Here is a 22,306-nt window from a genome sequence, read left to right as displayed (position 1 = left end):
TTCTCAGGCACCTTTATGGCCTGCGACACCACAGAATGCAGATAAAAAAATAGCATTCATCTAAATGAGCTTAGCCACTGCATATGCTGCATAAAAGGAGGAAGTTAGAGATCTACAACAAACGATACGAAGCTATATAAAAGCGTCATGATGCTGGTAAAAATGTCATCAACTTAGTAAGGTACAATATAAGATGGAGCAAGATTACTACTGTACCACTAAAGTATGTTTTTCCCTTGTATGATTTTAGGCTTGACTTGTCTGAGTTCTAAAAGTATTTTTAAAAGAAAAAAAATACTTATCATTTCACAAGGCCCCAAATATATATATGTATGTATATGTACTATATATTTTTAATGATAATTTCATTTTCCTATCTTCCCAAAGACTGGAGTTACAACAACAAAAAAATCAGATTATATAATGATATAAAATACAGTAAATACATATTTCAGGCAGAAATCAGGCAGAAATATTATGCATTTATTTATTCACTCATCGATACAGGTGAAAACACTTTGCCCTTAATGCCTGGAAATTAGCCTTCACAGATAATGACTTCGCCCTGCCCTGAGGACCTGAAAACTAGAGGTAGCATACAAACGTGAACTGACAGGACAGACTGAATGCAATGAGAAACTCTTTGTAGTTTACTTACTGACATTTAAACTACTAGAGGTTTGTTAGAGGTTTGGCGTTTTTTTGGTTTTGTTTTTGTTTTTGTTTTTGATAAGATCTTTTTAATTACAGGAACATAGGCTAGGATGGTAGAATCAGCCTCATTATTGTGGACGATTCTTATAATAAACTCAAAATGACCAAGACATCTGTAAAAGCCAAAACTGAAACAACCAACCGAGGGTTATCCAAATTAAATGTAAGTTCTTTAATGGAGTTTGAATTCTTTTTAATTGATTATAAAATTTTCTTAACTTTATATTGAACAGAAAGCACTGTTTGAGATAGAGCCATTGGGGGTCATCCCACTATAGATGGTCTTCGACTGCGCAAGTCACTCAAAGCAGACATTGTGGCCAGAGGGAAAAAATTGTTTGAGTTTCTCTTGGTGTTTGCTTCATTGTTTTAGATTAAGCCATTATTTTTTGACTAATTCATTTGCTTCTAGCACTTATGTGGCTCTGTGTATATGTGTACATGGTAACTTTATCCTCAAGTAATACGCCTGTGGGAGATACTCGGGGAGGAGGAATGAAAGCAAAGCTGTGCTTATTCCTTGTTATATTTTTTCCCCATCTATTCCACTAGTTTTTTCTTTTTTTTCTTTTCTTTTTGTGACCCTGAATTGGCTCATAACTTTTTTGGAAAAAAAGGTATGGTCAGCAGTAAACAATCTTCTTATTAGAACAAAAGGGCTTTACTAGAGTTAATGCTTTAATATCTTTAAGGTGGACTTCATTTCTATACTGTGCATCAAGGAGACGAAATGTGCAGGGCATGAAGGAGGTCTTATTCAGCCACAACAACAACTTCTCACACATGAGCAGGTGAACCTGGGAACGTAGATTGGGATATCTTCAGGGGGCGAGACTGCGACAATAAGGAGACTGGAAAGTGGGCAAAATATCAAGAAGGAACCAGTAAATTCTCGAATCTCTTCTCCATCCACTAAAGTCACTTATCGGAACCCTTTGCTTTAAAATGGTTAGCTTTCTAAAAGTAGACCGTTTCTATTTTACCAAGAAATGTTGAAAGCCATGATTCCATTTACAGGTTGGCTGATGAAATGTCTCTCTAACCCACAGTGGAATGACCACAGTATTCACCACACAGTCTAGGTGCTGAGTCTTGTAAAGTTTGAAACTACGCATAAGATAAAGAAAACTTTTTTCCATTTCTTTTTCTAGGCCCAAATATAAGCCACAATTTTTTTTAATTGAGCCAAGTTTTCCTCTAGCACTCTCCCGCTCTGTCATCTGGGCCTGCCTCCCTGAGAACGAACTGAGCTTGTACCGTATCATGCCCATCCCTTCCCACCAGAGTTCAGTTCTCTATCCCAGGTCTGCCTTACTCCTAAACAGTTACATGCTGCAAAATTATTTCTCAAAAATGAAATTCTGAGTCCCTCCTTCTAACTGATCTCATCTAGGCATGAGAAAGAACGGATGGAGCGAATTTACATTAATGTGCCTGTGCTGCATTAGATGTATTTGACTTTTTAAGAAGATTCTTATCAACCTAACTTGGTCTTTAGTTGGGACAATTTGGGGCAGCATAAGACAGGAATGACAAAAAGGACAAACAATGTGGGGCAAAATATTTTTGAGCATCAGAAGCTGGCTAGCAGCATGGCCAGCCCACTCGTGCTGAGAGTGGGTGGAGAAGAAAAGGTTAGGATGGTTCAGGCCATCGGGTAGAGGGACCACATGAAAGGACTGTTTCCAAACGAGAAGCTAGTTACTTCCAACAAGGGTCTGCTCAGGTTCTCCCTCTCCCACAGAGCATTTTCTACCTTCTCCCAATCCATTTTCTCTTTTTCTGAATTCCCTCAGAACTCCAGTATATAACATATACACAAATCTTAATTATATTATCATCAGTTCTCGTCTTTAAGAATATGTTGATTCCTTCTCTCTAGAAACCCCTTAAAATAACTGATTATCTGCACTATCAATTTTGGCTCAGTTATACTCTATTTTACATTGATCCATTTATTAGGGCATCTTTCACTCCCAATTAAGCTAAATTCCGAAGAATGACTTCTTAAAAAGTAACCCTCACCAAAGTACCCAACATGATAAGCACACAGCAAGAACTTAAGTACATAGTTGCTAGCTTTAAAGCCAGGAGAGTATATTAAAAATATATAGGGTTTATAGTTTAAAAAGGAAACAAGTTACATATTAAAACAAACAAACAAACAAACAAACAAACAGACTTTAAAGTTCATCAGCCAGCTATAGTGTCTGGGGATTTCAGGCACCAATGTCACCAACCTTCATGAAAGCAGAGAACAGTGACATGCAGCATAAAATATTCTGGAAACTTTTAATATGACTAGATTTCCTTTTCCAAAGAGTTTAGGACAATTTTTCAGAAATTAAAGTGGTTCCTGGAGGGAGCAGGATTATGAATATGTTCAGGGTGACAGCTATGAAGAGAACTGAGAATAGCAAGGGTACTTGGTCCACAGGGCTAGACCAAGGGATTAAGAGACAGAGGACTACCTACTGAGTATCTGCTGTTACCAGCACCACATTGGGTGTTTTATGGGTGCTATAATTTAATCTTCACGATAACATATCTTTACAGATGAAGAAACCAAGGCCCAAGGAGGTAAACTAACTTGTCCAAAACCACATAGGTGGCAGTGAGTGGATAAAACCAAGATGAGATTCAGATCTGTCTATCTCTATGCTCTTGCTCTCTCCATTAGGTAACCCCAATCCTTTCTAGAACATTTTTAATCCTTGGCCCCTGCCCCCCAGACAAAACCAAAACAAAAAAATCTGTCTTCATGAGGAAGAAAGAGGTGAAAATAGCTGGCTCTTCAGCAGCTACTGGGTCAGGGCAGGGAGGTGAGGCCACCTGGGAAGGATTCAGGAAGACAGTTAACATTCATTGGGTGGGAATTATGCACCAAGTACTAACTAGGTACTTTTTATACATCATGTGATTTCACCCGAATAACCCTGAAAAGTGATCATTTTATACAGCATAAGGAAACTGAGGCTTAAGCAAGTGCTAAAAAGAGTAAAAGTGAAGCTGAGATTTGAACTTGGTCAGTCAGGTCTCAAAGCCTATGCTCTTTCCACTGCTCCTTGCTGCAAGCATGCTCTCCCTTCTCTTCTTCCCATAAATGCCGAAAACTAAAGTTGGAGAAAACTGTTCTATTAAGAGACCTAACCAGTAATTACATAGCAGTTGAACTGAAAGGAGCTTGCTTCCCACAGGAAATAAAACTGTCATCTCAACCAAGGAATTTAATAGACAAAAAGAACGAGGCTTAGAACGTATATTTTAAAATGCTATTACCCTCTGAACCCATTTATGGATATAGCTGACATTTTTACTGGCCATGTCAGTGAGGCTCATCAACAGTTCATCTACCCAGCGGGGCTGGAGCCACCACTGACAGTAGAGTTCCCCACCAGATCAACTCAGCAGTGGTTGGGCAATGACACAATAACCCAAATCATTCCCAACAACAGCAGAGCAATGGATGCCAGAGATTAACATAAAATGGGGCCAATCCTTGAGAGAGGGTCCTTTCTGCTGAGCTGGCTCAGACTTAGGTGAGAATGTCAACGAACAGCTTTCCACATTAGGATAATTCACAATGAAGACAATTTACACGCGGGTCATTAAGCACATTTCTATCTATACCACAGTCTCCATTTTTGTCTCCAAGTTAAGCAAAAAGCCAAAGCTCATCTCTTTAATGTAGAAGTAGAACCCTTCAGAAATCTGCAATGAAATGCACCAGTAGCAGCTTCTGAGTGCTTGATTCCACCCACATCTGGCTCTATTTGGGAGCTAAATTCAGCAGAAGTCTCCAGGGTCAACAAATGACCCTGAATAAAAATAGTCTTGGAAATCTGTCGTGGAGTAGGAAAGGAAACAAGACGGCAGGGTGATTCACTCCAAATGGCAGCTCCAAAACCCAAATTCTCATTTTTGTCCCAATATGAAGCCAATGTGCAAAACAGGCACAGAGCAAACTGTCCTTTTCCGAAGGCCTCTAAAAGTAGTTGCCAAAGAATTTCTCATGGAAGCCAAAAAGATTTAGTGTGCCATTCACCTCTCCTATAAATCTAACTAGAACTACTTCTAACTAGAGCTCTGAACAGATCGTAGATTTATACTTGCTTGAAGACCACCCAGGGTACCTAAGGTTTTGCCCCTGGCAAGCGAGAGGAACCCTTTTTCCCACCAAATTTTCCAAATGACCAAAGAGCATCAGAGAAAGAGGACAAAGACTGTGGTTAGCATGTGTGTGCCTGTTCACTGCCTTTCTACTAATTCTACAGCTCACTCCTTCTGCCCCCACACAGTTAAGTTGTATTAAAATAAGTACAATGTTTTTTAGAAGATTGTATCCTTTTTAAAATTAAGGGTTCCACTGGTTGAAGAATAATCGGCCAATATTTGACTGCTTAGGTAACTCATTTTAAGAGGTACTGGGTACAAAGGTGCTAAATTCTGTAGCATGATAGAAAACACGAAAGGACCGGAGGTGCATTTGCATCACAACTACTCACTTGCACTGTCCCCTTCCAAAGCACTGTATCTAATTTTACATTCATAATTTACGTTCTTCTTCTCAAAGATGGTTTCCCCTCCCCACCACTGTAATGAGTTCCAAAGGATCATAAAAACCTGGATCCACCTCTAGACAGGCTGTATGACTTTGAAGATCTCACAATTTGGTGAGTCAGGCTTGTAGATAACAATATGATAAATTCTCTCTAATAGTACGTCCAAGTGTCCTCGTATCCTGGGAGTACAGGTGAGAGCATAATTAACCCTGACTTGGAGGATTGGGAAAGACTTCTCTAAACTGATCTTAAAAAATGAGTAAGAGGGTGACAGGCAGGGAATAAGGGCAGAGATGAGGGAAGAAGAACATTCCAAGAGAGTGAGAACAGCCTAGGCCTGTGGTTCTCAAATGGGGACAATTCTGTCCCCTCCCCCAGGGGATATTTGGCAATATCTGGAGACATTATGGTTGTCATAAATAAGAGGTACTACTGGCATATGGTGGATAGAGGCCAGGAATGCTGCTAAGCATCCTACATTGAACAGGACAACTCCACGACAAAGCATGATCCAGCCCAAAAGTTCAACAGTACCAAGGGTGAGAAATCCTGGTCTAAATAAAAAACATGTTCTGTTAGGTTAAAAGTGAGACGTCTGTAGCTTTGGCAAACACGGTGCTTCAAATCACTGCTTTTATGGAAGAGAAAAGCCAGTAAGAAAAGAAGGGAGGTAAAATTAAATTTCCAAGGAGCCAAGGTATAAGGCTGAGCTGATTCCTTATTCTCAAAACAGAAACCACCAACAACTAAGTTAGGAAACTGGACCCCTGGAAGCCAAGGTGTATTTCATTGTCCTATAAAATGAAAAGCACGTTTCTCAGGGATGCTGTTCTCGGCTCAAGTCCACTCCAGAGCAGCAGCCTGAATGCTTCCTTTCACATGGATGGCCAAAGTGAGAAGTAAGGAGTGCAGTGAGGACCGGCTGTTCCACGCAGCTTGCCCTGGCGGGACTCTTACTTCTAAAGAGGCTGCAAAGCTCATGTGAATGCTGGAAGAACTCGAGCACAGAAATGGCCCAAGCAAGGAGAAAAGGAAACAGGGGGCTCCAGGTCCAAAAAGAAAGTGGCTACAAAGAAAGCAGAATATGGTGAGGATGCTGTGGTCGGAGTTTCAAGTGGGCATTAGGGTTGTTGGCAGGCACCAGGCCTGACCACGAAGGCAGGAGGTGCCTATGCAGGAATCTTACTCCTGGGCACAAACCCTTGAAAATGGAGTGAGGAGCTTACCACCACAGCTAAAACCACCAGCATCTTCACCTCCACCAAAAGTAAAACAAATAAATAGAATAAATCTCCCCTAGCAAGAGACTTCTAGGAGGGAAAGAAGGCAGTTCTAAAGATACTAGCAGTTTTGGATATGAGGGTAAAAAAAAAAAAAAGAAATTGAAACTCCTCAGATATAGGTACTAACTTGTACTAGTCCACATCACATCTTTAATTTTGCCTCATCCAGACTCACCTGCACAGACACATGCCTACATCAATTTAAAAAAAAATAGTAACAGAAAGTTACATCAGTTGTAGCAGATGTCTAAAATCAAGCTTTAGCTCCAAGAGGGGAGGAAAAAGCCAGCATAGTAGCAAAATAAGAATACTAAATGGACAATGTCATAAAAATTCCAAAAAAAGTAACTGAAACATTCCTTTTCTCTCTATAAACAAATATTGTCACAAGGATTGTACTATGTGACCAGCATTATGCTGGATGCTGCTGTCAGAAAAATTAAAGTCAAGTTTGGATGACACAGACCCCTGAAACAACTGCAGCCTTAAATGCCTAATTGTCGCAGACCGTAAATGCAGGAGGAGGGCCTTGCAGAAGAGCCAGGTGGCGAGCAGAGAAAGGACATTCCATATGGAGTGAGAGGAGAAGCCGCAGCTTGGGGGAAGGCAGGGATGATGAGGCACATGCACACGTAACACTGAGAGATGAAATACACTCATATTTCGCCTATATACAACCATAAATACACACTCAGTATGGCCCGACCACCCATGTTCCAAGAGATGAAAACACTTGAACAGCACATAAGATCACCTGGATCTGCACTGAGTTTCTGGTCACCTTCTGTAATGTAAAACGAATGTCCCAGGGTCACAACAGCATGAGCCCAGTAGCTCATGCAGCTAAACACTAAAAGTCTAGAGGGATATCAAGGTGATAGGAAATTCAAACTGTCAGAGAGAGGACTGTTTTCCCCCTGGGTCTTAAGGGTTTATAGCTGGAGAGAAGGGCAAGGGCACTGCTACCCTTTGCTGGGACTGTGTTTACAGCTAGCCAAACCAACTAAACCTAACTTATAAATCATGAATAATCACTGAATCTGTACAATGGGAATCGCTGCCAATTCTACGAGTTGTCAAGTACTCACACAGATGAGTACTTGACAACTCATCTGTGTGAGTACTTGACAACTCGTAGAATTGTCACAAATACATACACACGTCTGAATATTCAGAATCTTGACTGACTTGGTGACTGGGTGTAAAGGTGACCTAGAAACCTGGGCATTAGACAAGGGTCATGATAATGAGAGCTGGTGATTCCTCCCACAACTCACTCCTTCCCCTCCAGACAACTTAATTTATTCACTATCACCCAAAGAGAATCAGCTTTCATGCCTCCACACCTCCACGCCACTTTATCCACCTGGAATGTTCTCTGCCTAGACAAATCCTACCCATCCTTTGCAACTCATCTCAACTCCTCTCCTCTATATGGTGTTCTAAGCCAGCCTAAACCATCTCTCTCTCTTCTGCACTTCCAGAACAATTAGTTTGTACAATTACTTGGCAAAGGACAGCACCTAAGCTTTATAAGATTTAATTAACTTTTCTGTTGTTTCCTTAACCTATTACTTAAATCAAGAGAAAATTTCACCTTTCTCTCTGTCTTCATGACAAAGCCCCTCTTTGAGAGGTAAGGAGCACATCTTATAGTTCTTTGGATCCTCCCACCTAGAAGACCTTGCACAATGTAGAAATCGCAAAGCTCTCTTCTGTGCACATAGGAGTTAAGTTTGACTTATATTAACAATCTTTCTTAAGATTCGAATCTCACACTTAGAGACTCTGCAACTAATGATAAATGAAAACAAGAGACTATAAGCGCTGAAAAATCTTGAAAATCCTCATTATTTTACAAATTAGGAAATTCAGACAGGCTATGATAGGTAGGTGTTGAAAATCAGGTCAGTGGCCCTGCTCTATCCTCTGGGACATAAGTCTGGCCAAGAGCAGATGACTCTATGAGGTTTGAAATTTCAAAGATTAAAAAAGTTTTTAAAAGTTAAATTAAGGCTAACGGGGTAATTAATGCTGAGAAGTGGGGTTAGTGAAGCACCCAAACCTAGATTATGATTTTCACTTTATAAGTTTATGGCATGATATTTAGTTATAAACCTTACAAGAAATGGGTCTAGAACTTCCAGGAAACACACACACACACCAAAGTCAGTTATTTTGAAACTCCATTTACCGTAATGTTTTTTGTTTTTGTTTTTAAAGAAAAACTAAAGCTCTGCTTACATATTATTTTATCAAGGGATAAATAATCACATGCAGAAAACTTTCTAAAACGAATTCGTCTTGGATGTCCATTTTAGGGCGTTGAGTTGTGACTACATTTTCAAGGATGTCAATAACACAAGGTCTCCATCCATAACTCCTTGAAAAAACTGAAACCATGAGTAGCTTGTCAAATTCAGACAGTTTATCTTGGCACTGGCAAGCCGAGCAGTCTCTTCGATGTCTGGAAACGTGTCTAATTACGTTTAGAGAGTAACTAAAAAATAGCCTGTGTCCTGGAACAGACAGCTCAGGAATCACTCCATAGCATCCTGAATGACGTGATGGAGCCACGCCAGGGGATGGGGGTAGGGGTGGGGAAGAAGAAAGAGAAAAGTAAAAGAAGCCAAGTGTGAAACCGGGATGAGACCCTAGTCTCTCACCAAAACAACCCTCTTGTCTTCCCAAGATTTCGGGGCCGCCACGACTCTCCCTAAAGTTATTTCCCTTTACTTTTGTTTCCATTAGGTCACCCGGCCCGCCCACATCCCTTACCTGGGGTAGTGCACTAGCCTGCCCTGCCCTAGTCGCTGCCTCCAGTTCCGATCACCCCTTACCCTCCCCACCCCCACCCCGCGTCCAGACAGCCCCCACGGACACCCCCTCTCAGGACGGCGCAGCCCAGGAGCTCGGCACGCCCCTTGCACTCCAATGCAGCCGCGCCCTGGGGTGTCTAATCTCCGGACACAGCCCGGGATACCCCATAGCGGCCGCACTCCATCCCTCGAGCTCGGCGCGCCCCCGGCCGCCCCCAAACCCGCAGCTCTGCAGGGGCGCCCCTCCTCGGGAAAGCGCAGGCTCGCGCCCCTGCGCGCGGCCGCGCCGCCCTCACCTGAGCCGGAGGTTAGCCATGAACTCAGGCATGGAGACGTTGTCCATCAGCACGAAGTCCGCCTTGCCGAACTCCAGGTTCTCCTGCTCCGCCATGGTGCCGGCGTACGGGCTCAGGTGGGCGCCGACGGCTCAGGTGGGCACACGCGGGCGGCGGGGCCGGTCTGGGGGCGCGCGGCGAGCTCGGGCGGGGCCGGGGGCTGCGGAGAAGGGGGGTCTCGGCCGGACGGAGGCCGCCCCGCTGCTCCTCCGCGGGCTCCCAGTCGGCGCGGCGCACCCGGCAGTTTCCGCTTCTCGCGCGGCGGCTGCCTGGCGCTGTGGGGGACGGGACACCGAGACGGAGACGGCGGCGGCTGGTCCCGCCTCTGGCCTTGGTCTGGCCACAGCCCCGCGGCCGCCCCCCCTGCGCCCCGCCCCGGCCGGATCTCCCCGGCTCCGCCCTGGCCCGCCCCGCCGGCTGAGGCGCCCGCCCCGCGGCCGCGCAGGCCTCCGCCTCCTCACCTGGGCGGCGCGCACGCGCGGGGCGGGCCGCGGGGACGCGCGCCGGGCCGGGCTCGGCGGCGGGGCGGCAGCGCCCCCTGGGGACGGGCGCTGGGATCTCGGGAGGGCGGTGCCGAGGAGTGAGGACGTAGGAGGGTAGGTGGGATCGGGTTTCCAGGATTGCCGCCTCGCGCCAGTGCTTGGTAAATGCCAACAAAATTACAAAAGTAGCTTGTGGAGTTTTTCGCGAAGATAATTCGTTATGAGTCTGTCACCCTGATGCGAAGCCCACTCTTGCTCCTCTGCTCACGTCTTTTCCATCCTTGAAATGATGGTTCACGTTCAGACTGAGAGATAATAATAATAGCTAACACGTCGGGCACGACAAATATGACCCGAGTTGTTCTGAGTGTCGTAGAGAACTTAAGTAACTTGCCACATGGCTAGGAAGCTGCAATTTCATCCTGTTCGTTTTACTTATGATCCCCAGCTTTTAACCACATGGCAGACTGCTTTCTTTCTCCAATGTACCGTGATCCATTTTTATCTTCCACCTATCTGAACATGTCATTCCCTTATATTGTTAAGTTTTTAATATATGTATGTATCATCTCCCCGGAATTATTGTAGGCTTCCTAAACATGAGGCCATGTCCTAAACTTCCTTATACTCACCTTGGCACCTACCAAGTAGCTATTGTACTGCCTTACACATGTAGATATGAAGTTAACAATGGCTCAGTGGAGTGGAATGAGTTTAAGTGGTTCCTAATTTATAGATACATTGGTTGAGCTTGGATAATTCTTTTGGAACCTAGACTGCATTTTCCCAATGAAAATATATTTTATATGGCCTTCTAAAGCAGCTCCTCTTCAGCCCTCTGTTCCTGTTAGGACCATCTTCTCTTCCAAAATCTACTAGGAAATCTAGAAGCCCCCAAAGATCTGGATGGGCTCCAACTCTATGGCTGAATTTGAGATGAGTAAACTAGCTCAAGGCTTGCTTCAACTTCAGTTGCCAACAACTCACCCTGGCCAAGAGTGAGGGTAAGGCAGCTTGATCATCTCCCAAGGGAGTACTTCCACCATCAAAAAGCTGCCCAACCCCTGGCACAGGCAGAGCTGCAGTCTGACTACCATTAGCAGTTCTCCTTCCGAAGACACCTCCCTGGATCTTAGTGTCCTTATTTGTGGAATAAGACCTCTGTGCTAGACACTTTCCAAGGTAGGACTGTCCTTTGCTTGGGTCATTTGTGTGGGTCAGTCAGTGGCTAAGTAAGTGATTACATAGAGTGTGGTACATTTCTAAAATGTTTGTATTGGAATGTTTTAACATAAAAAGAACTGAATTTCAAAAAGAAAAGAAATCTCAAATTTTGTGCAATTTGGAGCAACCAGCAACTACACTCAATGACTCATTGGTAAATGGATGTATGTGTATTTCCTGAGGCCTGGGGTTGTTAGATCAAAAGAGATTGTACAGCAGGTATGATCTATAGTGGTATACAGCTATGGTTTTCAAATGGCCAAAGCAAGAGAACTCTTGTTTTAATCATTATCTTGTACAGGAGCCCAATATATAGAACATATACACGACATATGCAAAGGATATTTTATCAATTTATTTTAATAGCCCAAATTAGTATAAAATCAGGCAGTGAGACCAATGAGGCTCTTTTGATGAACTTAGATCTGTCCAATGTGGCTCATCATCACCTTCAATCAGCCTTGGGATTCCAATTTATTTTTGTATGTTGTTTTTGTTGTACGATGTCAAGAAAATTCTGATTAACATAGCTAAGCAGTAATTTGTTACCCCTATGATTTTGCATCCAGCCTTTTTAAAGGCCAATGCGCAGCCATAATTGTATGAATCAATGACACATTTACATGAAGTTCCAAGATATGCAGAGATGGCAGGAGAAACTAAACAATGAAGTCCGCATTAAAACAAGGTAACATAGAGCAGGTTAGTTCATTATTAATCTCCTTTGTGATTAAATTGGAATGTAAACACATTTAGATATGTAAGTTTGTGTTATGGTTTAAAATATACCAAAATCCAAAATAAAAGTTGACATCACCAATGAGACATACTGATATCATGAGTGATATGATGAGTAATCTGATTTCCTAAAAAAGACATAACATCACTCACCTGCTGAAAATGCATTGCTGAATCTAATCACGAAGAATCATCACATAAACCCACATTAAGGGGCATTCTATAAAACTGATCTGCGCTCTTCAAAAATAGCAATGGCGTGAAAGACAAAGAAAGGCTGAGGCACTAGTCCAGCTTAAAGAACCCCAAAGAGACACCACAACTAAAGGCAACGTGTGACCTGGACTGGATCTCAAACTAGAAAAATGTAAAGGACATTATTGAGACAATCGATGAAATTTGAATGCAGATTCTGTATTAAATAGTAGCATATTTAGTTTCACTGTTAGTTTTCCTGAATTTGATCATTGTACTATGCTTCTGTAAAAGAATGTCCATGCTTTAAGGAGACACCTTCTAAAGTATTTAGGGGTAAAGGGTATGATATCTCAAATTGTTTGGCAAAGATAGTAATAATAATGGGTTGGATATATATATAGGTAGATAGATATAAATAAATAAAGCAAATGTAACAAAATGTTAGTAATTGGTAAATATAATTAAAGAATATATGGGAGCTTTTTAAAAATATTATTATAACTTTTCTGTAAGTTTGAAATTGTTTTAAAATATAAAGTTAAAAATAAATTATGATTTAAAACTGTTCAAAAATAAAAAGTTTATTTTTAAGAAGTCCAATAACACTTAGAAATGAAAGTCACATCAGAAATTTGCAGACCTTCCAATACTGAAAAACCAGCATATACTTTGAAAACTGTGATACAGAATATCTGTTAGCTGTGGTTGCCATAGACGTGCTAAGAGATTATAAGCACTAAACAAACAATTCTAAAAACAAAATAATTTAATGTTTACCTTAGCTATGAAATATGGTCATGTGCCCCAGAGAGAGTACATCCTGTTTTCTGCAACTGTTGTCACTCCTCACCCCTATGACCTAACTAACTTCTGCTCAGCCCTTAGATCTCAGCCTCAACATCATTTCCTCCAAGAAGGCTTCCATGATTTTCTAAGTCAGGATTGGCTCTCTCTCTTCTGTGCCCCCACAGTACTCTGGAAGTGTCATTTCTGTAACAGCACTGGATGTACTTGAGCTTATTGTCCATTTCTCTTATTAGATGTAAAGGCCATGAGGGCTGGAAGCTGTGTCTGCTCTGTTCTTGGATGCCACTCTGGCCCCCAGTAGCACCGTGCCTAGGGTGCGAAGCTCTTAAATACCTGCTCGATAAATGAATGTGAAATGGTCTGTAAATCTATGCCTCATGTATCTACCACCCCCTTGGTAGATTTTCTGCATTAAAATCAGTCTTTGTGCAGCATTTATCTCTGCCTCATCTCCTGCCCCTGGAAGCAGGTTTCAGGGCTATGTTCACTTCTCCCCTGGGGCCAGATCTGCACACTCTGTGTTCACACTAAACAAAAGCTGTTGTTCCAGAAATTCTTCTGTAGTAGACAACTGCTGTAGAGAATTTGCCCTGGGTTATCCATGAACATCAACTCTGAATTTTCTACAGCCAATTGTTGCTTCCATTCTACTTTCCCAGAATGCTTTAGGGCTGCCCCACCCTCCCTCTCTTTCCAGGTGCTTTGCATCCAGGAAGACAACTCATTTCAGCAAGAGTCCTGCAGGACCCAAGAAGAAAGGCTAAGAAAAACAGTCACACAGCATATTTAAAGGGCATTTTATAAATTTATTGTGTAAACCCCAATTCTTCTAGACCAAAAGTAGAAAGACAAATTTATGTTGCAAGATAACTTCGTGACGCCCTCACAATTAAATAGCAATGATAGGGAACTCTCTGCCTCAGATATTATTCAAAACATACTTCCTCCTCTTTCATGCATAAGGCTGGATTGAACTAAGAATGATACATCAAACACAGCATATATGCTCTCTATGGTTTCTGAAGCCTACATTTTTAAAGTAAAAACAGACCCAACAGTTGCCCGCCCAGTGTTATTGATGACTCGCCCACCTGTGGCTCCCTCCCCCGGCTCCCTTACCTCTGGCTTTCACTGCATAGATATCTCATAGGACAAAGGAAAGGGAGTTTTCATAGCAGAGGTCACTGTACTAAAACCATCCTGAAAGCCCAGGAAGGGGCTTAAAAATTTCATCTTCACAGCTTTAGCTGTGAAGGACTGAGGATCAGCCGGCCAATTGCTAAAGACCTGGCTCTAGGTTCAAGGAATTTCTTTCTCCGCTGTCTCTGTAGCCCAGCTGTGCTTACCTGTGACAGTGTTGAGTTGGAGACAAGGATCTTTCCTTAGCTCTTTGGAATGACTGATAATGCAGACAGAGCTCCTTTTAACATAATCAAACTAAGCACAGAGGAATTTTAGAGACACGAGCTAAAGAGGGAGAGGAGATGAGGGAGGAAGAAGAGGAGGAAAGGCCCACCACTGCCAGGGGCTCAGGGTAGCAGGTGGTCAGTAACAAAATAGTGGTTCTTAATTTTTAGGTTTTATCATCCTTTGATGAAAACATATGGACTTTCCCTCTCAAGACAAATGTGTTAAGCACAAACACAAACCAGTTTGCACATGGACTCCTCCCCCACACTCTCACCCCAAATAACCTGTCTGTGGATCCCAAGTTAAGGACTCCTGAGCTAAGGGAAGGTCACACCACAGGTCCTCATTATTGGGGAACAGAAGAATTTAAGCGAGTCATCATTGTCCGTGAGTCACTGGACGGGGACTGTCCTAAGAGCACGTCCTCCTCTGTGGGCAGAGGATCCACAGATTTAAGGCCTCAGAAAAGACAGTCAGATCGTGGAGGTGGACACAGCCTGGGACTGCTTCTAGAATTTTTCCTGCCTATGACAACATAGTTTCTGACTATAAACATTTCATTGGAATGTATCCTCTTTGCTAATTACATAAGTGCTTATCACACTGAGTTGGAGTTGGCTGTCCAGGCACATCCCTAAACTCTCTAGGACAGGGGCCATGCCCTACTCATACTTTTATTTTGAGCCCTCAAGCTGATACCCCTTAGCTATTTCTTGAATAGAATAAGTAAATCAATTAGTGGATTGATTTATTAGTAAATGGGTATGTACTTTATTTCAAGTAACATGTAGCATATCTGTAAACTCCAAGCCAGAGAACCACTTAGTCTGAAACTGTTCTGGCCATTGGAAGTAGTCCTAGAGCTACAAAATTTGGGAGGGTTATAAGAACCCATGAGAGGGAAAACAGAAAGGCACTTCTGCAGTTGATTCATAGATTGATGGTGTCTTAATGCAGGACATCTCAAACTTTTATGTGTATAAGCATCGTTTGGATCAGCACAGCCAGCTTTATTTGTAAAACAAAGAAATAAAGTTTTACTTTTCTTTAAAAAAAAAAATCGCGTGGGAACTTGTTAGAAATGCAGAGTCACAGAGCCCACACCAGACCTAGTGAATCAAAATCTGCATTATGGCAAGACCCCTAAGTGAGGCCGCTGCTGCTGGTTTGCAGACCAGACTTCAAATAGCAAGATTCTAGGGAATCTTAGTGGTCATGTAATCAAACATATACCCCCTTAACAGATGGGGAAACTGTTAAGGGGGTATATGTTTGATTACATGACCACTAAGATTCCCTAGAAGAGCAGCTGACTTGGACTAGGTCAGAGTGAGTCACTGGTAGAGCTGAGACCAGAACTTAAAATGCTGATTTGGGTAGCGGGTAGTTTCTACTACCCAGCATAGGCATCCATTTGTGAGACAGTGCGCATGGGGAGGAGTAAAGAGAAATAGGGAGCACAGCACCTTTGAGCTTTTCTGAGTGACCCCAGTACTACTACACCCCATTCCTAAGTGGGGGGCAGATGTCCTCATTTTCCACCTACTCTTTTTCTCTTCTTCCAAGAGCTTGGAGTAGAGATTAGAGGAGATATTGCTGGGCTTGGGAAAAATTCCAATTCCTTTCTTCCCTCCACCTGACAAAGCAGCGAATAGTTAGTACTAATATCACCCACCGTTAATATTTGTTTAGTATCTGTAGAACTGACATTCCAGGAAGAATGACATTGTACTCAAGGTGACATCTTCTAATCTGCCTCCCAAATCCCCTCCCCTCCTGCCATTCACCGGGAGTTTCTCAGCTGGTGAGCTGCAGCAGCGCCCATCTCCTGGAGTTAAGATCATGAAATAAGATGACATTAAAATGCACAGTGTGATCCTCTGACCTTTTCCAATCAATTGGATTAAGTCTTCAGACTATCTAGAGGTAGAAATAATATGAGTAGTACTTCTAGCCAAGTTCTGACAACCTAACCCTAGAGAAATACTACAAGGGGAAAGTTTCAATGATTTAAAAGTAGAACCTACAGAACCTAGCAGACCTCAGAGCTCATGTAATCCAATATCTCACCCAATGCCTGAATCCCCTCTACAATATGCTAAAATACCTAGACCTGCCTGGGCTGTTTGACTCCTTAGGCCGCTCCCATCCCTGCATACATTTCCACATAAAATCAGATTCCAAGACCCTTTCAGTCATTCTTACTCCTGAATCACTGCCCAGGCTCACTCCATGCCCCATTTGCCAACCAGCTCCCAACGGTTCCATCTCCTGCTCTTGTTACTCACCACCCCTCTTTATGAACTTGGTTTGTCCTTTGGATCTGATATTCCACCGAGATAGGACCAGGTTGAAGGGAATTATAATCCAAGAGGGGAGCCAAAGTCCTAACTAGTTAAGGAAGAGCCTCCTGTTTTCCCTTGAGTTGACCTGCCTTTTAGAGTTTCTATCTACAGAATCCTAACTCTATTTTCTCTGGTCTCTTTGAAGTCTACCTTCTCCATTTCTGAGATCTCTGTCTGACTGCGCTTATCTTTTAGCCATGTCACAGTCACTTTCTTCTAGCGTTTCTATCCTTCTTAAGTCTCTAATGAGCTCTTCTCTTCTGAATAGGATTTGGTTCAGGGTAGCATTTTCCCCATACTTGGGAGATGGTGGTAGTGCAGTGGCACCAAAACTTTAGATACCTATATCAGAGGCTTAGGAAGGGAGTTGGGGATCTTTGTTTTAATAAGCAGCCCAGAAGATTCTGCTGCAGGTGGGCAGGGGGTCTAACCTGGAGAAATATTGCTGGGAATTTTGGTGTCAGACATACTAGATTTTAATTCCCAGCGCTGCAACTTACTACCTGTGTGATCTTGAACAAATTAGTGTCTCTATATATGCTTCAATTTCCTCATCTTTACTAAAGAGATGATAAAACCCATCTCTCAGTATTAAAACCATGAAATGACGATTATAAAGTGCTTCATATAATTCAAGGTGAGTAGTAAGCACTCAATAAATATATGTTAGTATCGCTATTAGTAAATTGCTTCGTCTCCAGGATAGGGAAGTTATTAGCAGGTAATAATTTATTGCATGTCCTTTTTAGCATATTCGGATTTCTAATATCTGCCTGTGAGTCTTCTGATCTCCCTATGATTTTCCTCTGGGTGACTTTTCTGATTCCTATTGGGAATTTATTACTATTTCCATGTATGGCCATGGGTTTTGCACTTAGTAGGGGACTAAAATTTGCAGAATATTTTTGAATGTGTGAATGCCATCTGGCCAGGACTTCTGTGCTACACTCCCAATAGCAACACCAAATCTGTTCCTTTCCCCCTTCCCCAAATGCTCTCCAGCATCCTCTCAACATTACAATGCTGGCGCAGTTCCCGCCTGCCTAACCCTTCCCATTGCCCCCAGTCCAATGAAGTGTGCCATCCTACGGAGATTTGATGGTACCTGACAGTTTGTATTTACTTCTTTGCATTAAAACTCCCAATTCACTTCATCATATAATATGTGCTCTGTGCATATATTACATTTCTGAATAGAGAAATAATGAGAGATGGAGCTGGTGAAATGAGAATAGGAATGGGGTGGTGGGTGAGACATGGCTTTGACAACCAGGTAATAGGGAATCACTTTTTCCTTTCATAGAAGCATTCATTTTAGTTTCTGGCATTGTTATCAAAGGATTAATTCAGAAGAACTTAGCTTACATTATGGATAAGTTACATTCAAAGTTCTCCATTAATGAATAAATACATGTAGCAACTGCGCAGAGCATGCGTATGTAACTATAAGGAGGGTGGGGCTCTGGTGTTCAGAAGGTGGCGGAGTGTGGGGTTAGAAGCAAAGACTCAGGTGGGTTCTGCCACTTATGCACCGTATGTGACCTGGCAAGTCACTTAACTCCTCTGACTTCGTTTCCTCTACTGTAGAGTGAGAGTGATACTAATACCTTACCTCATAATGTTGCTATGATAATTAAATGAGATAGAGTATGTTAGGCACTTAGCATGGAGTCTGGGACATAGTTAGGGCTCAATCGATGTAAGCTGACAGTACTACTATATCCGCTAAGGCTTTGATGGGCTTTGATGAGCTCATAACTAGATGGGAGAGAAAAAGGTGTCTGTTTTGGTGTGATTCCTCTCTTCTTTTGACATGCTGCTTCTCTGGTGTCATCTGTTGGTTTGTGTCAGACTGGTCACATCCTTGTAGCTGAACTGATACGCTAAGTACAGGGAGTTCACGGCCTCTCTATCTACAATTCCTCAATGTTCAGTCTAGAAGGTACAGTGACGTCCTGGCTTTCCTATTCATGTTTTGCCACCTGAGTTCCTGATTGCTGTTGCATGACCAGGTATGTACTTGCCTTCAGGAGATATATTTCTCTCCCAATACAAATACAAACACACAGGGCATAAGCATAACGTCCATGAAGAGCTGTCTCAACCTTAAATCTGTGTAGTTGCTTTGGGAAGATTTTATAGACCAATGAATCTCAGATCTGGCTGGTCATTGGATTCACCTGGGATGCTTTAGAAACCTACAGCTTCTAGGATTCTACTCCCAGTCCTTTTGAATTGAAATCTTTGTGGCTAAAAGCCACTGTAATAAGAACACCTGGAGTTAGACACATAAAAAGAATAACTTGAGATGAGTGTTGCCTGGAAAACAGATGGCCATTACATCTAAGTGGCCACTTTCTCTTTTGCGTGGGATAGAGCAGAAGAAAGCTCAAGATTTTGAGTTTCCTGCCTCATGCTCCTTTCAGGAATGTAACACTAGACCGCTTTCGACTCTACACTTAATATCTCTTACGGATTCTGGGAGCATTCATCTGTTGCGGGTGCATTCACTAACACTTCTTTTATTAGGAAAGAGTGCCTTCCTGCTCTCCCCATAAAACCTCTTCGGAGCGTACACTCGCCTACGCCCAGTGCTCTGAGCTGGAAGTGTAAGGATTAAGCCTTCCACATGTACTTCATTTGCTTACGTGGCCTAAGATTATCTAAGAAGATTAAAACTTATATCCCAGCCAAAAAGAAGTATGACTGGATCAGCTCAGTCCTTGGGAAGAAGAGGAGGAAGAAGAAGGAGGCCTATTTGGGTTACATGGGAAAAATCCTAAAGCAAGTGAGTTGGGGCTCTCTGGAAGTTTAGAATGACCAAGACAAGGTATCATATTAAATGGCCCTGGGTGTGTTCTTGACTTCAACTTATTCTGACACATGAGTCCTTCTTTACACATTGAATTCCTGAAGAGTTGTGTGCGAACAGCTTCTGCAAACCGAATCTGCCGACAGCTGTTATCTACTCCCCTTGCTTTTTTTTTCTGTTGGCAGCAACTCTGAACACCTGAGTTCTTAATGTCTCTCTTTCTTGTATCTGTTGACAGGCAATCTGTAACCTGATTCTTAAACGGCTCCCCTGTTCTTGTAGAGGGGGGATTCATCACCTAGTCTGTTCTATCGCTTTGAAGTGTCGCATCTATCAGGTTTTCATTAAATGTTGCTCTGGACTTAGAAGGTACCTAAAGTGGGGAGACACCCTTATTTCTTCCTGCCCTTTCACCCTTACCCCGCAGCGTACCAGTCATAGAAAACAAAATTGGGGAAGTCTTCCCCTTCAAAAGAAGTTATAGAGAAGGGAGTAAGGGATTTTACGAAAGATGTGCTAAGATGTGATTTTGAATTTTACTTCTTCATGATGATGAAGCAAGACCAAGTGGTCATGTGTGTAATTGTACCAAAGCCCCCTGTATTCCCATAGTATCATTTGGAATCTGTTGCTTATCCTGAGAGAAGAGAAAATGAGATTAAGGAGAGACAGGATGAGAGAAGGTGTGATATAGAGCAGGGTTTCTCGACCACAGCACTATGACATTATGGGGTCGGATAATTCCTTGCTGTGGTGAGGGAGGGGCTGACATATGCATTGCAGGATGTTGCTTAGCATCTCTGGCCTCTACCCACTAAATGCCAGTAGCACCTTCCCTCCCAGTTGTGACAATCAAAAACATCTACAGACATTGCCAAACACTCCCCAGAAGGCAAAATCCCCAGTTGAGAACCACTGCCGGAGATCCTGCATTTGGCTGGAAGGGCCTACATGGGAGCACTTGGACTAAGCAATCCTCTTATCTTTAGGCTTTCCTTGACCTGTCCTTAACTGCATGGGTCTGGCAGGTCACCTTGCTTCTTCAAGCCTCGAATGGGTTGGGTCTGTGCCTTGGGTCAGGCTCTTCGGATGCCGCGAGGATAAAATAAGGTGTTGGTTGGATAGATGTAATGAGTGTCTTAAGTGTGAGCCAGTTCTGCTGCGGGAGCTCAGGTGAGAACGATGCAGTCTCTGCTGTAAGGGGCTCACAATACAGCTGTGGCAGGGCGTTGAGGAAAGACTTGCACATTATTAGAACCAGGAGAAATTTGTGAGCCCGCTGCCAGCCTTTCCTTTCACAAAAAAGAAACTGAGGCCCAGTGTGAGAATGCAACTTGCTTACGTGACGTCTCATGCCCAGTCCGAGTTAGGATTAGAGCCCTGGGTGGGTGATTCTCAAGGCAGTGTTCTTTTGACTACTCCAGCTGCCCCTCTCACTTTAGACAAGAGCACTAATGACATAGCATGTGCTATCGGGTTTGAGAACACAAAGTGCTCTGGTCCTCTGTGGGAGGAGGGGCTCAGGGTTGTGTGGAATGTAGATAAGCAGGAGTGTGGTGGGGTAGCACTTGGGAGGAGCCTTAAAGGAAAGATAGAATTTGAAATTTGGAGTTAGGTCTGGGCATGGTAGGTAGAGGTGACAGATAAACAGTGGCATAGAGACCAGAAAACATAGGGACACATCCATCCAAGGAAGAGTAAGTTTTCCCAGCTTGGCTAGAGATGTTGGCACAAGGAAGTAAGGCTGGAAATTGAGAAGTGTTAAAGTAAAATGCTTACTAACATGAAATATATAGTGTGAAAGTACACTCTAAAATTATGTTTTCTATCCCTAGAAGGTGTTGGATGTTAACTCTGATTCTATCAGGAAAAACAGGCAGAAAAATTAAAGTGACAAGAGTTAGTCTGTATTATCTAGATAAGGGGTATCTTTCCCACCTGCTACTAATCCCTCTCACCTCTGTTCCTCAGAGACAACTGATAGGCACAATGGCCTCATTTCTTTAATCACATCCCTATCATCATCTCTTTGGTGGGTCATGTGATTCCAGGGGTGCATGAATCCATGGGAGCCATGGGTACTGGGTGCTGGGTTAGACCAAAATATGCTCACTATTGGAGGCTTTCACTTCTCTGTCTCACTCTAGTTCCGTTTCTCCCCCAGGCCCACCCAGACTTCAGTGGGTGCTCCTGGGTCTTAGATGCACTGGGCATTCTGGAAGATTGGCGACTGGAATGGCTTAGCCTGGAGGCGGTGAGGCTGTCCTTCTACAACCACAGAAGAGTCGTTACCAGCAGAGAGATCCTTGAAGCAGTCAAGCAAAGACCCTCTTGGAAGAGTTTTTGAATAAATGGAGTGGTTCCGAGTAGTTCTATTTTTGAAATAATTGCACTTATCAAAAAAAATAGGATATGTCAGTGGGCTGTGTGGAAGACAAGGTGTCTGAGAAGTACCTGCTACAACAGGAATCTTGGTGCTCAATGCCTGGACTCTGAGGTCTGGTATTTTTAGCCTGACTTAAGTTGGGAAAAAAAAAAAGAAATAAAAGCCATTTTCTCTTGTCATGTGTGTATTAT

At 42.9% G+C, this 22,306-nt stretch overlaps 1 protein-coding gene and 1 long non-coding RNA gene across 3 annotated transcripts in view; one reads left to right on the top strand and one right to left on the bottom strand.

Moving 5' to 3' along the window:
• The window catches only part of MYO1D (myosin ID), a 291,298-nt gene extending 281,251 nt beyond the window's left edge, over positions 1-10,047 (bottom strand). Inside the window, exon 1 of one of the 2 annotated variants that reach the window (XM_039885992.1) lies at positions 9,675-10,047. In XM_039885992.1, the coding sequence (XP_039741926.1) occupies positions 9,675-9,769 (95 nt within the window). In that variant the 5' untranslated portion in view covers positions 9,770-10,047. The remainder of the gene's footprint in view (positions 1-9,674) is intronic. The other variant, XM_039885991.1, reaches the window with a different exon arrangement.
• Positions 10,048-10,313: 266 nt separating this feature from the next.
• LOC120620913 (uncharacterized) lies at positions 10,314-22,294 on the top strand. Its single transcript, XR_005658027.1, has 3 exons — positions 10,314-12,121; positions 18,811-19,705; positions 21,894-22,294. It is a non-coding gene; the product is annotated as an uncharacterized LOC120620913 (long non-coding RNA).
• Positions 22,295-22,306: the final 12 nt, after the last annotated feature.

This window comes from Pteropus medius, unplaced genomic scaffold, assembly GCF_902729225.1.
Source record: "Pteropus medius unplaced genomic scaffold, Ma_sr-lr_union100, whole genome shotgun sequence".
In the NCBI taxonomy this organism is placed as follows: Eukaryota; Metazoa; Chordata; class Mammalia; order Chiroptera; family Pteropodidae; genus Pteropus; species Pteropus medius.
The sequence above is the reverse complement of the archived record's forward strand: the minus strand, read 5'-3'. Positions and strand labels throughout refer to the sequence as shown.